Raw genomic sequence first — 17,046 nt, 5'->3', positions numbered from 1 at the left:
CACAGCACACGACACTGACACATCTATCACACAGCACACGACACTGACACATCTATCACACAGCACACGACACTGACACATCTATCACACATCACACGACATGGACACATCTATCACACAGCACACGACACTGACACATCTATTACACAGCACACGACACTGACACATCTATCACACAGCACACGACATGGACACATCTATCACACAGCACACGACACTGACACATCTATTACACAGCACACGACACTGACACATCTATCACACAGCACACGACACTGACACATCTATCACACATCACACGACATGGACACATCTATCACACATCACACGACATGGACACATCTATCACACAGCACACGACACTGACACATCTATCACACAGCACACGACACTGACACATCTATCACACAGCACACGACACTGACACATCTATCACACAGCACACGACACTGACACATCTATCACACAGCACACGACACGGACACATCTATCACACAGCACACGACACTGACACATCTATCACACAGCACACGACACTGACACATCTATCACACAGCACACGACATGGACACATCTATCACACAGCACACGACACTGACACATCTATCACACAGCACATGACACTGACAGGGAGTTGGTGCCTTACTGACCTGGAAATTCAAAAAGATGGTGAGGAGAGTGAAACACACGGCCATTGCACAGAAACCGAAAATCAACAATGGCTTCCGTCCAACTCGCTCAATCACCAGACCCTGAGAAACAAAAAGAGAATGTGTGTCAGAGAGAGTGACCTGTTAAAGACACATTAAAACTCTATCTGTTATATGTTTTTTTCATTATTATTACTATTATTGGTGGTGGTGGTAGTGCTTTGTTGTAACAACACCACCACCAACAGTAATAATAATAATAATGCAATGCGGGCAGACAGGCAAAAAACGAGGCATGGAGAAAGACACAAGTGTCAAGTTATTTAAACCAAGGTATACAAAACCAAAGCTGAGATTATATGTGTTTCCGTACAGGGAACACAAACATTGCGAGACATGTAACCTACTGAACAAGGCAAATCAAATAACTACCAGGTTCACAAAACACAATGCTTAAATATACAAACCAATAAGGACAAGACACAGCAGAAACCAATAAGGGGTAGGGCACTAAAGAAAGCCAAACAGAACTAAGGCTAAACCAGGAACAGAAACCAAAACAAATGAATGTATTTACAAATGTCTTTATAAATAGCAACATGCTAATCAAATCTGTTCTTGTTTTACAATGTCTCTGCTTGTGTTTCTCTAACACACACACACCTGCCTCCCCAATTCTGAGACTCTCTAACCCTGATCTTGCCTCTCCAACTCTCTCTCTCTCTCTCTCTCTCTCTCTCTCTCTCACACACACACACACACACACACACACACACACACACACACACACACACACACACACACACACACACACACACACACCTCCTCACCTCCCTAACCCAGGTCTTGTGTCTTTAGCCCTCTCCCCTCCCCGTGTGACAGTGCAGCATGGAAATATCCCCACTGTCTCTGGCTAATAAGCAGCTGCTCAGGGTCTGGGTTGCAATCAGTAGCTAGATGGGCAGTTTTGAGTGTCAAGATGAGTGTACACATGTGCGCACACACACAAAAATACTAATACAAAAGCTCACCAGCACACTGTACCGCTGATGTAGGCATTAGAGGCCGCAACACTCAGGACAACAGATCAGGTGTAGTAGCTAAAGTTGTGCTAAGAGGACTGGCAATGTGGAACAGTGCAACAGGTCACAGTTAATCCATAACATTTGGGTGAGCTTGTGCCAAAATAACTTAATAAACACATCAATTAATAAAATACAAAAATTAATAAGAACAACAATTAATAAACACAAACAAACCAGCTATTTGGCCCCGCAGGACTAACCCTACATAGAATTGGTAACGCAATCCTAAAATGTCTTACCTGATCTCCCTGTTCAAAACGGGCAAAATAAAGAAGAAGAAAACACAAAAAGTCCAAAACAGAAGGTACTCACTCCTACAATGTGACCACATTCTCCACTACGGACTGATCACATTCACCGAAATAAGAAGCTGAGGTGTTAAAAGATGAAGAAAAATCAACAAATAACTATCTGGCATGAGACCCAGGAGACCCTAATATTTAAATAGAAGGTTAAGCAGTGTTAGAGTAGCATTCTCCACACCTCAGCCTATATGCAAAATAGCTTTTCAAAACATTTTATAATCAGATAAGTTATAACAACTGGTCTAAAATCAATTCCTTAGAATGCGATGAGCTAAAGATTCTAACCCTAGACCTACAAAGTTTATAATAAAGCAGAGAATGTATGTAAATATCCGAGTTGACCATTGTTTTTACTTTAGTGAACTGTTTCAAGTGAGGTCTGCTTAACAGGCTGGTGGACCACGCAGATAGCTGAAATGCAGCAGAATATTCAGAATGAATTTTTCTGGCATATTGAGGTGTTGACTTGGGATCTACTCAAAGCTTGGACATGGACAGATGAAACCTGATACTGGACCAGTTACATTTATTCTGACTGATGTGGACCAAATGTGGTGTTTCTGCATGGTGTTCAGCGTGGAGTGAGAAGAGACTTCACTTCAAGTGATCAAACTTGTTTCCTTTTAAATGTTTATTTAGTCCTTTGTTTATATTTATTTACTGTAATTGCACATATACGCAGGATCAGATGTAAATATCCTGGCATCAGATTGCTGGAAGGCAGTAATTTTTGTGATTAAGTTAATTTTCATGGCAAGGAATGACTTTGCAATTAATTGCAATTCATCTAATCACTCTTGCCACCATAAAAACTGAAGCAGCAAATTTGAAAACCAGAAATTTGCACTAGTCTCAAAACGTTCTCAAAACAACTGGACATAGAACCCTGCCTACTCACTTCATACCAGAAACCACAATATCATGAGCTCTTCTTAGGGGTCATCTCCCATCATGTCTTTTGTTGAATTTCATTGAATCCTATGATGCCTCCAGAAGGTTAAACAGTGCGGTCTGGTGGCCCAGCCTCACACCCTTCCAAGCTCACTTTTCAACTATTTTAAACCACTTAATGCATGACCACTGCCACCAGTTCCACGTGGATATGACCTATTATATCAGCAAGCATTCCCAAACACAACAGATCTATCCTGGCATCCACAGTGACTAAAGCCAGCATCGACAATGCCTGCTCCACGTAGTCATTCCTATCTCTAGGATACCGTTCTTATATGCATCTGTGTACTTAAGTTTCTTTCTTTCAGAAGCTTCATCCACAGTATCCTCAAATGGAATTGATAACTCTGTAAAACAAACTCCCTGTTTAATCTCAGAATACAACACCATGTCAGGCCTCGATGTAGATAGCGCAATACACTATTTTTTTTTAATCTCCATCCACTAGCAATTTCCAATCTCATGCTTCACCTGATCTACCAGTATTTATAGCCTGCACTCGATCTGCCACACATTGCCCCTCTCGCACAAACTTAATCACTTAACTCAAATCACTTTTAATATCACTCGGCAATATGTTAACCTCTAGATGCTTACCATCAAGGTATTGTATCTCCATGTATATCAATGTATATGTACCTGAGACAAACTAACCTTATATCCTGATCAAATATGCTTCAGTGTGTCAAATTGCTTGCAGACATACATAGAGACAGCGTCACAACATCTCAATGGTTGAGACTAATGTGACTCATAACCTTCTGCACTGCCATCATCACCGAAACTATTACCTAAATGGTTCCAAGGGGCCACACAAGTAAGGACTCTACATCAGTTGATAGCATACGCAACTGTTTAGTGCCACAGTTTGACTGAGTGAATTCTACGCCAGACTAACAGAACTGAACACAAATGATGTATTTCAAATGATGCTCTCACATTTATTAATTCATGTGATGCTGACAAGTGTCACTCAAATCACTGTCACTATGGAGACAGCACTCTGAGATGCTGAGAGGGCGCTAGGCTTGACGGACAGTTGCTGGGGGGAGGTTGAGTAAGATAACTCATGCACCCTCTTACTATCTAATGCTCTCCTAATCTCTGCTTTCGAGGTCAGAGGTGAGTGCCAGTCTTTTTTTCTCTAACTGGGTCACTTAATACAGTTGGATGAAAAGTGGACAGTGCAGCGTCCCATCACCTAACCATCATTATTATCCCCCTAACAGCTCCACACACTCTGTCATTATTCCCCCTAACACACGCTTCCACACACTCCATCTTTATTCCCTCTAACGCCTCCACACGCTCACATCATTATTCCGGGCCTCAGAGGGACGCTGGTGCTGGAAGCCCACACCACTATTTACAACAGGGTTCTCTTTCTTTACTGGAAACACTGCTTGGGAGCCTCCACACATCTCCACAGATGCCATCATGGTCAGAACCGACACACGAACTAACGTCAGCCTGACATGCTCATGCAGGGATTCCTACACCAGTAAGCCTGTACCACCATGCACTGGTACACCGGTAAACAATCTAAGTGCGAGCCCACAATCCTCAGCAAGCTGTATGTGGTTAGCTGTTATATGACTGGAGCAATGAAGTCCCATCAGGCTCAATCTTCAGCCCATGCAGTAAACACACAGGTGATCCATCCTGCAAGTGCAAGCCTGACCCTGAACCTAAGCGAATTTTAATGCAGTAGAAATTCTCTCTCACTCTCTCTATACCTCTCCCTATAAAGGGGTTACAAATAGCAGTTTCATGATGGCACTTTTTACTGCCTTTCCATCTCAGCCAGCCATGTAACATCACGGGCTGAGAAAGAGAGGGAAAGGGAGAATGAAAAAAAAGATAACCAATTTTGCAAGCAAAACATGTTACCAGAAATGGTCTCTCTCTCTCACACATACAGACAAACCTTCTGAATAAATAAGAAATCATACAGGACTGAGAAATGTTAAAACCGTGTGCCTCGTTCCCACAGCCCCTGCTTCACAGCCCCAAAAAGAACGTGGATCCTCCGTGTGTGTGGCCTGATTGAAGGTGGCATTTTCACTACTGCACTAATAAAACCATTGGAGCAGTCTCAGCAATATTTCAGAGCAGCGGCTGCAACAAGACTAGCCTGGGTCCGGCGCACGGCTAAGGAATGAGATCAGCTGTTCCCTGCATGTGCCACACCTCACAAATCGGCTACTGGGTGGAATCACGCCACTGCTCATGAGCTGTCATCAGCCCAGGAGTGCGGCTGACCTCGACTGGGATGAGGCCTGCTGGACCTGGAAGCAAAAGTTCAGCACTTATGTCCAAGGTGACAGGAGCTCCTCTGGCAGGAGACATGCTGATGTGCCACAGGCCTTTGGAGAACCTCTGCGGTAGTGTATAAGGGCTACTCTGCCAGGTAAACAACATCTACCACCAGCATGATCTCTTAAAAATGGGACTACACTGTGAGTGGTATAGTCGGGTTTCTCCATCCTGGTGGATATAGCCAGGTGCCGAGGCTCCCAGTGCATTACTATCCCCTCAGGCAGGAGACGGCGGCCACGCAGGCAAAGCTGAGGCTGTAGGGCTGGCATGCTGGTGAGGCTACGTAGGGTCTGGAGGAAACAGAGGGTACAGAGGCAGCCACACAGGCCTCTGGTTCTGAGTATCTCTCTCACCAAAGTGAGATCCCTTCCTAAGAAGATGGGTGAACAAAAGCTGCAGGTTGCAGGAAATACATTTATTAAAGACAGTGGCATTCTGCTAATTACAGAAACCTGGCTTCATTCAATCATTCCAGGTACAGTTATTGAACTAGCAGGCCATACAGTACACCAGCACTACAGAACCAGAGAGTCCAGTAAGAGCAAAGGAGGGGGGCTATGTTGGTATATCAATAACAGTTGGTGTACCTACACTAAGACTGTAGATAGTCACTGCTCTCCAGATCTGGAGTTTGTTAAATGCAGGCTCATATATCTATCCTGGGAGTTTACTGTTGTCATGATAACTGCGGTATACATTTCATTGTATGCTAATTCTAACTCGGGTCTTGGTGATTTATACAACACTATAAGCAGCCTACAAAATATGTGTCTTCAGGTTGTTCGCATCATAGCGGGGGAAGTCAACCATGCTGAGATAAAAGCAGCGTGCCTTAAATTCCATCAGCATGTAAGGGGTGCCACTAGGGGAGCTAACACACTGGCCAAGGTCTACTCCAACATCAAACACGGGTTAAGGGCAAAATCACTATCACACCTGGGCCAGTCTGACCATACGTCGCTGCTTTGAATCCCAACATACACCAGCTCAGAAAAAAGTGTTATTACATCCAAGACTGTCATAAATTGACCCAATCTTGCCTCTTATTGGCTGCAGAACTATTTCATAACAACAAACTGGGATATTTTGAGCATCCAATACTCAACAAGTGCTTTGGGCAACATCAAGCACTGCATGGACACCTTCACTCTAGACAAGTGCATCCAGGTTTATCCCAACCAAAAGCCCTGGATGACAAAAGTGCAGTGCCTGCTCAGAGACAGGAACACAGCCTTCAGGCCCCATGATGGGGCACCATCTAGAACTGCCAGAGCCAACCTGAAAAGAGGTGCCAGAAAGGCCAAGGCTGCTTATAAGAGGAAGTTTGAGGGTTACTTCCACAGAAATGACAAGCAAGTGTGGCAGGGGGCAGAGCACAGCTACAAATCCAGCAACGTCTCAGATGTGCTTCACTGGCGTAGATGCTGAGCCACTTCTTTGCCTGCTTCCAGGTGGAGCCAGTAGCAGATCATGACCCACTGCATCCACTTTACTTTGGAGAAGCATGAGGTGAGGTGCACACTGAGGGAAGTGAACCCTGGCTGCTGACTGAATGTGTGGATCAGCTGGCTGGGGTCTTCACCAAGATCTTCAATCAATCTCTACCCCAGTCCACCATCCCACCCTGCCTGAAGTCCTCTAATGTAGCTCCACTGCCAAAAAAATAAATAAACCATCAGCAGCCTGAATGACTACCCTCCAGTGGCACAAATTATCATGAAGTGCCTAGAGAAACTGATCTGGACTCGCAATCGCAAGCCTCCCACCCATGACATACATCAGTCTGCTTACAGAGCCAACAGATCCACAGAAGACACAATAACCATAACACTCCATACTTCTATGACCACAGAGCTAACAGATCTACAGAAGACACAATAACCATAACACTCCATACTGTTATGACCACAGAGCTAACAGATCTACAGAAGACACAACCACAACTCTCCATACTGCAGTGACCCATCTTGACCAGGAGAGAACCTACGAGCAGGCTCTTTGTGGACTTCAGTTGCACATTCAACACAATCCTTCCCCTCAGACTAGTGACTAAAATGGTAAATCTGAGCATAGGTCCCCACATCTCATCAGCCCTCAGCCTCAGTACTGGCTCTCTACAGGGCTGTGTGCTGAGCACAGGAGATGACAATAAGGATTCTAATCTAATCTAATCTAATCTAGAGGCAGGGCAAAAGACAGGGTGTTGGCAGGCATACTCCTCTAAGACCACTTTACGATTACACTTTACAATTGCCCTATGCCATTACACTTTACTTTTACCGTTACACTTTAATGTTACAAAATATAAAACCTTTCCTTTTTTCTGGAATTTTTTCTGATTCTTCTCAGAGAGATGTTTTAATTACAGGTGAACTGTTCAATGCTTAGCATGGAAAGTTGCATCAACTCTGGCTAATGCTGAAGACCCCCAGCTCAGCTCTGAAGGTGATCTACTGTAGGTAATCTGCCAGTTATTGGCTTGTCTGCACAGATTACACACACACACACACACACCAAATCTAATGTCTGTGTAGGTGATTGGATTCGGAGGAATGTATTCTATCTGACTGTTCTATCTGGTTTGATTTACGGTTTGTTTATTTTTAATCCTGCTGTTGTTCACACACGCAACTCGCCATTACTCGTCATCTCCACGCCTTTCCCAGAGGGTGCTGAGCTGTGTCACATTTACTGGCTTTCAGTGCCAACCAACCATTGTAACAAAATAATTTTAAAAATGAATTATACACCGTCTTTGCAGAATTTATACAGAAAAAGAAATGAGGAAGGCTTCACTAGCTGAGACAGGCAGAGGTTCTGGGGGGTTGACTGGGTCTCATGTTTTATTCCATCAAGGAGGTGCCCCTGCTCTGAGGGCTCGTTCACTCAACTTCACAAACTTCACCCTAGGGACTCCTATAAGTGCATCACTCCTACTTTAATATGTGATTCCTTCTAAAGAGAGGAGAAAAAGAAGAAATTCTCCCACATGGTTTTCAACACATCTTCATGTTTGCCATTACTGTGGAAAATAATGCTCACTGTTTGAATTTCCATGGTATCTCTGTCCTCTTCACTGCTATTTGTACTAAGGCCTGCTGGTATGCTTATATATAACTATCAAAACACTAAAATAAACTGATTTTATTCATGTCAGAGAAAGAAATTGAACGCCCCTAGATGAACGCCCTTGAACACCCCTTGAAGATATCGAAATATGTACATGTACAGAGGTACAAACAATGTCCTGCAATATACCCAAGCTCCAGGAATCCAGAGCACAGAAAATCATGGAATAATTAAAAGCGAAATGCAGATTCAGTAGGACGAGAGAGAGAAAGGGCGAGATTCAGAACTGTAGTGAAGTACAGTTTCCAGAGAAACAGGATGTTTTGGACAGATGTCCTTCATCAGCTGTGCAAGTGCTTCTGAACTAGTAGTAGGAGAAGCCGGTTTTTATATTAAAAAGTAAATGTTAAATCATAACTTTCAGCTGAGTTCTTTTTCTTTAAGTTTCCTAAATTCATTGCTGCCATAGCATCAACTGGCAAAGCAAACAGACTTGTCATAATGCAGTGTTAATTAGTATTAAAATGCCTTGCCATTGGAAATATCAAATGCATAATTCCAATGGTCTGATGGTGTTCCAACAACCCGATCAGCAAGTCTTCGCTTGGTTTCTTCTGTGTAAAGCTGATTACAGCTTTACAAGTAACACAGCAGACAACTTCTATTATCTAAATTTCTCTCACTCATGACGAACATGCCTTTGATGTTCTTGTCTTGTCTATGGGAGATTAGTGGAGGAGATGATCTCTGCATCATCCTTGGGGATTCTGAAATGTTTACATATAATATCAGCCACTTTTTTAGTTGTAGGATGATAAGTCAGCACCAAAGGAATTCCTGTGGTTTTAACAGTAATTTGTTTTTAGGTCAGTGTGTCCACTCTCTGAACAGATAAAACATGAGAAAAGATGTCATTTACGACTTCCTCAGGAAACCCACTTGTCATGAAGATATTCACACATTTCCACACTTCTCTGCTGGCAGACTTCATTCTCACTGCAAATGCAATAAAGTCTTAGTAGCTGTGAGAAAGGGATGGACTTTTTACAGGCCTCGGAATGTGAAGAAGTGTAATGCAAACAGAAATAAGAATAGTTTGGTTTATAACAGACGGTGTTAAACAAGAAACTCCAAACTTCACTGAAACATCCAAAAAGGTTATCTCATGCCAAGATGTGCTATACTCCATGTGTATTCAAGAGCTGGGTGGAACTTGAAAAAGGAAGAAATGAACAGTTGGGACTCTTCAAATGTGCATATAGCAATGCAAAAAATGTCAATGTATCAAATGTCATCAGAAATCGTAAGGATACAGGTCTAGTATAGTGTTCAAAAAATGTTTCTCCATACATATACCTACATATAACACACACACACACACACACACACACACACACACACACTCACTATATATATATATACACACACACACACACACACACACACACACACACACTCACTATATAAATACACACACACACACACACACACACACACACTGGTGTGGAAAAGTGTTTGCGCCCTTCCTGATATCTTATTTTTTTGCATGTTTTTCACACTTAAATGTTTCAGATCATCAAACAAATTTAAATATTAGACAAAGATAACACAAGTAAACACAAAATGCAATTTTTAAATGAAGGTTTTTATTATTAAGGGAAAAAAAAATCCAAACCTTCATGGCCCTGTGTGAAAAAGTGACCTGAATCTGATTGAGATGCTGTGGCATGCCCTTAAAAAGGTGGTTTATGCTCGAAAACCCTGCAATGTGGCTGAATTACAACAATTCTGCAAAGATGAATAGGCCAAAATTCCTCCATAGTGCTGTAAAAGACTCAGTTATCGCAAACGCTTGATTGCAGTTGTTGCTGCTAAGGGTGGCCCAACCAGTTATTAGGTTTAGGGGGCAATCACTTTTTTCACACCATTTTATATATATATATATAATTGTATATAAATATAATTGTATAAAATAAGCACAGAATTTAAAGCTGAGCTTCAAATAGGAATTGAGAAATTTCCAAATTGAATATCAGGTCAATGTAGATAAATGTTTCCAGCTAAGATTAAGGTGCATGATGGTAATGTCTTGCATATTTTCATTTATCATTGTGATATCACAGTGAATTTGCATTAAAGGCAAAACTGACCACTGCTCGCCCCAGATAAAGCAATGATGAATGATTTTTGCCTCATAAAACAAACAAACATTCAGTTTTGATGGTAATTTTTTTGTCTTGCAGCTCCCAATTTTACTGTTTAAAGGTACATAAACAATAATAAATCTACAGAACTACTACTCGTGTTTAGCTTAAATTCCTTCATTTCAGTGCTAATAAATTCTCAAATCTCACTTGCCAGGCCTGCTTTTACTTGCTGTTTGGAACAAAAATTACATATGTAATGATTTAGCACAGTCCTGCTATGTTCCACTTCTACCCACCCAAGCGGTACTGCAGGTTTTCAAAAAATCCTTAATCTAAGGACCCACCTGAGACCATGGCAGCCCTCACCTAAGACACCTGGAAAAGTTTCCTCACCGTATATTTCAGGGAAGCAAAACCTAATAAATGCCTAGAACAGACAAGTCCGTGGGAGCCTTCAGACCATGCAGGCCTGCAAGCCCTGTTTGAGACTAAAGAACAACCTGAGACCTCACCGATATGACTGCAGCTACCGTCTCGATTCCTCCAGTGCTGAGGGTGATGTAGGGAATTGTGCTCTTGTGAAAACCCGCTTCCTCAAAGATTCCATTGGTGTAGTACCAGATCTGTCAACAACACAAAAGACAGTGAACATTTTTGTTTTGTTGTATGACCCAAATACCATCATATGAGGAGTACTATTGTTAACTTGATGTCATACACCAAATGCAGGCTGTTACATAACGGTCACTAATGTGATGTTCCAATCAAGCAGTTACACAATTAAACTCCATAACAGTCCCACCGTACAGGGGTTAAAATCCATTAGAAAAAGCATCAGTAAGCCAAGCCATTTCATGCTCAAATCTATCCAACACTCACAGTGAGGGCCTGATCATTAAAAAGTTCACTGCAATCATCTGCACAGATGATGTCAATATCATCAGCAACAAACAAGGCATCACTAATAACTCTGGCTCTGATGTCTCTGAAGTCCAAGGACATTTGCAGAGTTTCTTAAATTCACTTTAAAGGTTCTTATATACAGCATGATAGCCATATGTTTCATATCAAAATGTTCAGCACAATCTCAGTTTTCTTTCAAATGAAGTTACCATTTGACATATGGCACTGCATAAAGAAATAATATGGCCAAAAAGCTGAAAATATGAGCGCCAGCTAAACATTTAAAAAGACTCCACAAATCAAGAACCAGTCAGGTAGGGTTCTGAGGCTTCTGCCCTCATTCACACAAAATCTCAGATTTTTATGAGAATTGATGAGATCAGTAGAATTATCCTTATAAAGCAGACGCTTCCATTTGGTTAGGCTCTAACTATACTACTGAACTGATGAAATCACTGAGCTGGGACCAGCTCTTAACACATCTAAATGCATTACTATGATTGAATTTGTTGGCAGCATCTAAAGCACCCAGTGAATGCAAATAAAGGAGCTGAGCTTGTGAGATGTGATGCCTGAACACAGTGCTGCTCCCAAAGGGGGTGGCTGCTTTCTTAGCTGGGCTTCGTTTCCCCAGCTGATACTACAACTGAAATAGCAAACCAGTCCAAGGAACTGTTCATGAGTGGGGCAGGGGATACAGGCATGGGTACAAGCATGACACGGACTCTCTGGAGGCATGGAGATTGTAGGTCCAGGCTGACAGCACAGTTGTGTACAGTGGTGGTCAGTAGTGCATGGTCACTGGCAGACATTGGTGTTCAGTGGTGGACATTAGTGTTGAGTGGTGGACAGTGGTGTTGAGTGGTAGACCCTGTTGTTCAGTGATGGAGTTTTTTGCAACGAGACTAAAAAGTGATTCATGACACTGGGTTGAAAATTCAACCAGAGGCTGAATTTATACGGTTTGACCCATAAATCACAATCGGCTACTCTGATTACATTCAGTGTTCATAATAAATGACCCAACTTTGAGTCATGAATATGCAAAGTGATCATATTATAAATGTCTTTTGAAAATCACATCAAATGTGCACTATTAAATAAGTGATTAACTGGTGAACACTAGGAATAAATTCACTTTGTAATATGATGGATGGACATGCATGCATCAAATAGAACCTGCATTTCTACACATCACATGCCAGAGATGGATGGACAGTCAGTCTATCTGTCTGCCCCCTCTCACATGCCACAGATGCATGGATAAGCAGTCAGTATGTCTTTCCCTTAATAAAACAGAAGCTCTATCCCTCGGTCAGCTCAGTTTCAATTATGTATGCAAATCTTTGATTACGTCTACCTTATTCAATCCCTCTACCAGCCTTCCACGTCTCTCTCTGCATCTTACCATCAGTCATTCTGCCTCTGTGTGTGTGGGTGCGGGTCTGTGTGTACATGCTGGATCCGTTTTTGTCGACCTGGTGTCAGTTCTCTTTTCGGAGTAAGATGACACAGGAGGAGAGAGCTGGTGTTTCCTGCTCCAATAAGTAATGCATGTGGAAAGCTCACGTTGAGCTGAGACCGAACCATTAACTCCACTGACCTACAGTGGGGGAGACAGCTGTAGGATTGTAAGCAGTAAAGTATGCAATTATGGCACTTCACAGATGCAGTCGTCTATTGTGTGTGTGTGTGTGTGTGTGTGTACGTACAGGTGCTCATGCTTGGTGTGATCTAATGCCTCTTTAAGAGGAACTGTATGGTCAAGGTTAAGAACTGTATGATTAGGGTTAGGGACCATATGGTTAGGGTTAGGAACTGTGTGGTTAGGCTTAAGAACTGTATGGGTAGAGTTAAGAATTGTATGGTTAGGGTTAAGGACTGTGTGGATAGGGTTAGGAACTGTGTGGTTAGGCTTAAGTATTGTATGGTTACGGTTAAGGACTGTATGGTTACGGTTAAGGACTGTATGGTTACGGTTAGGAACTGTATGGCTAACTCTAACCCTAGGGTGTCTTCTTAAAGCTCCAAAACTATAGAATAACCTTCCTCTAAATGTTTGAGACTGACACCGTCTCAATTATAATTATACTACACAGAATAAGATGTCAGATTTCCTGTGCCAAACCATAAAAGCTTCACATAGGGCCCAGACCAGTCACTTCACACCAGAAACCACAACATCACAAGCTCTTCTCAGGGGTCATCAGGTAGGCACTTCCCTTTCACTGAAGTAAGCCCAAGACACCTCCAGAAATCTCACCAGTGAGGTCTGGCATCTAACTGCAAACTCACTTTTAACCCTCCCAATCTCACATTTAAACCAGCCACATGGACCTCTTTAAACATAAACCCACACTGGCTTCCTTTGTGACTAAGGCCATACCCAGCCCCACTGACACCCCTAGCCACTTTCTTATAGCCTTGTTCATAATCTTCTCCAGACTACATGCTTTAATAATTGCAACCTCATAAACCGTCAATAGCCATCTAAATAAAGGGCATCAAATCAAACTTCATGCACCACGATTTCCAGTTGCCTGATAAACACTATTTCTCAAAGCTATTGCTGGCCTTCACCAATTCTGTCTTCAGCCCCTCAACTTGCTCTTTATCATTCAATGCTGCACTATACCATCTACACTCAAGTGGTTTCTCCACTACAGAAGGTATCAGTTCTCCTTCCATCAAAAATTTGTCCACACAAATTTTCCTTTTACAACTGACCAACATCTAGACTTGCTAGGTTTCACCTTCATCCATGCCCACCTAAGATGATCTCTAGCAACCGCAGGGTACACGGCACAGTAGTTGTCATGGCATCCAGGTATGGCCTGATTGGAGGCAGCCGGGTACTGTTCTGCAGCGTCTCCCCAGCTACAACACACTTACAGGCCCCTAATTATCACCTCCATCACCATCATAAATGCTAACAGTGAAACAGTACAATTCAGCTATTATGCCCATTTCCAATATCTGCCAGGACGTAACTTACACTCCTGTATTAAACTAGAACTGAATATCCTGAAAATAAGCTTTAACCAGTCTAGTAATCGTCTCTGGTACTTGGAAGAATCCACATGTAGGTGCTTGTCGCTCTGCCTAAGTCTGATGCCACATCATAATTTTATGCTCCTAACAACCTGAAGGCCAGAAATGCCTGCCTTTTGAAATGCTGTATCAATTAAGTTATTCATTTCAAATATACAGCAGGTCTCTGTGCGATCACACTAAAGAAAATCTTAGCCTCCACATTAAGAAATTATTCTATACTCACGGAATCCTTCTCTTTGGGAAAAAGATACCAACTGCTCTTTTTCACTCTTTTGGAATAACCCATTTCTTCCAGATTATGACCATCGCCGTTCATAAAAATGTGATACGGCACTCCATTAGGCCCTGGTGCAGAACCTTTCTTTGTGTGCTACACCACGTCTTGTACCTACCTCACCCCACTTAGATGCGTTTACATCCATTTGTTACTCTGTTGTCCCTGGTGGAATATCTGCTAGTAACTCCAGCTCTTTTGCCTTGTCCTTATCACAATGCACACACTATCACACTGCCCTTCTAATACACACCAACAAAATTTTCCACTACGTCCTTTCCAACTTTAACTTCCCAAATTTCACTTCACTTAAGATGGTCTTCACAAACTTAAAACTAAGCACCCACTTTTTAGATTATACCATGACAGGAAAATAGTCAAACTATTGCAAGGGAAAATGATATCAATGGGTATTTGGATGCACAATTAAATGAAGACTCTTAAATCATGTTGTGAGATCAGATCTCAGCATTTGGGGTGTGAATTTTAAGAGCACCAATGACGAGATATGCATATACATAAAACTACTTGATTGGAATGCAAGAGTCATGGTGCTCCTAGCTGAGGAACGCATGAATGCTCCCATTTGCTGGAAGAACACATGAACGCTCCTATTTGCTGGAAGACTTTATGGGAGGAGCCTGGCATGTGGTTACACTAGACTGAAAAGCACGAGTATGAATGTGGTGTGTAAACATTGCACGTTAGCCTGAGCAGTGTTAGTGTGCACTCACCGCGTTGAGCCCACACAGCTGGTAGCAGGCCATGACGACAACGATAGTGATGATTTGCCAGCGGACAGCTCTGTTCTGAAAGAGCTCCAGAGGTGTGGCTACCTGCAGAGTGTTCTGTGCTCGACTCTCGGCGTGAACTTCCTCCAGATCAGCAGAGACATCCTTCTTTCCTAGGAAGGCCTGAAAAGCTGTGGGGGATAGGGAGAACAGTGAAGAAAGGAAGGAAGGAGGGAGGGAGGGAGGGAGGGAGGGAGTGGTAGAAAGAAAACAGGGAAAGAGAGAAAAAGAGAATTTGAGTTTGCATAATTTATAGCTTTCAAGTCAATGTGAATATAAGCGGACCAAAAAGTTTCGAAATTTACAGAGCTGTGAGATTAACTCAATATGAATTGAATAACACAAAGGTAAGAATATGTTTAAGCATAAATGTGGGGAAAAGGATGGAACTGCTGATTTAAGCACCACTGTACTGTTTTTCACCACTGGCCATGATCCAAGTGAAACTCTAGATGAAGTAAGTCATTAAAACAGGTGTTTCACATTGATTCCGAACTGTTTGCTGAATTGTCTCTTCTGACCCTTTTATACACTTTGCTATACAACAACTCTTTTCTGCACTCTCAAAAGAAATCTGTCGATGTGGAGTTTCTCTGCACTCTCATCCACGAGGGGAGAAAAAAATGACGAGGTGGGGAAAACTTTCACTCACTGAATGGGGTGGGGTGGGGGCGCACTAAATTTAACCCTTCCCTTGCATGATAAATTTAGGTGGGATACATAGTCATGGGCATAGTTACCAAAAAGGAGGTTTTTTTCTCATAGTTCCCCTCTGGAATTGTTTGCCATGTGTTCCTTTGTCTTGTCTCATTTCTTGTTCTGCCCCTTGTTTCAGTTTTCCTCATCCTTTATTTGTCACACCTGTGTGTTGTTGGTGTTTGTGTATTTATTCCCTGATTCCCATGTCCTTTTTGTCAGTCTTTGAATGTCGTCATGTATATTCTCATGTACATATTTGTGCGTTTTGTTGTTTTGCAGGCTTCTGCTTTGCCTGTTTGTGCCTCCTTGGTTTTGCTCTTTTCTCATGGTCTTTGTTTCCCTTTGTGGAGTTTTTGTCTAGTTTAGTTTTTTGTTTTGTTCTCTTGTTTACTTTATTTACTATGTCAGAGGATTTAATTTTATGAGGATTAAATTTTACTTCTGATTATGCACCTGCATGCAGCTCTGCCTGTCAGTGCATTACATTTTTCGTGCATCGATGTTGAAAGATATCTAACTGCTACCAGGATTGTAATTTTACAATTATGTGCCAAAACTAGAATTTATCTTTGGTATTTGGACAATAAAACCTGGTTGTCAACAGTATCAGTGAGGGGGGGGGGGGTAGTGAGATACTGAGGGTACAGTGAGGAGGAATAATGAGATAGAGAGGGTACAGTGATGGGAGATTGTGAGGGTACAATGAGGGGGGATAATGAGATAGTGAGGGTACAGTGATGGGAGATTGTGAGGGTACAATGAGGGGGGATAATGAGATAGTGAGGGTACAGTGATG

The 17,046-nt window shown here is 42.3% G+C and overlaps 1 protein-coding gene across 8 annotated transcripts in view; it reads right to left on the bottom strand.

The window, feature by feature from the left end:
* Window positions 1-17,046, bottom strand: part of slc2a9l2 (solute carrier family 2 member 9, like 2) — a 100,116-nt gene that overhangs the window by 28,371 nt on the left and 54,699 nt on the right. For all 8 annotated transcript variants that reach the window (XM_081710177.1, XM_081710175.1, XM_081710174.1 and 5 more), the window contains 3 exons: window positions 15,495-15,682; window positions 11,042-11,152; window positions 651-752 (listed from right to left, as the gene is read on the bottom strand). In XM_081710177.1, coding sequence (XP_081566303.1) covers window positions 651-752; window positions 11,042-11,152; window positions 15,495-15,682 — 401 coding nt within the window. The remainder of the gene's footprint in view (window positions 1-650; window positions 753-11,041; window positions 11,153-15,494; window positions 15,683-17,046) is intronic.

This window comes from Electrophorus electricus, chromosome 3, assembly GCF_041902795.1.
Source record: "Electrophorus electricus isolate QZ-2024a chromosome 3, ASM4190279v1, whole genome shotgun sequence".
Classification (NCBI taxonomy): domain Eukaryota; kingdom Metazoa; phylum Chordata; class Actinopteri; order Gymnotiformes; family Gymnotidae; genus Electrophorus; species Electrophorus electricus.
This window is presented reverse-complemented; position numbering and strand designations above follow the sequence as displayed.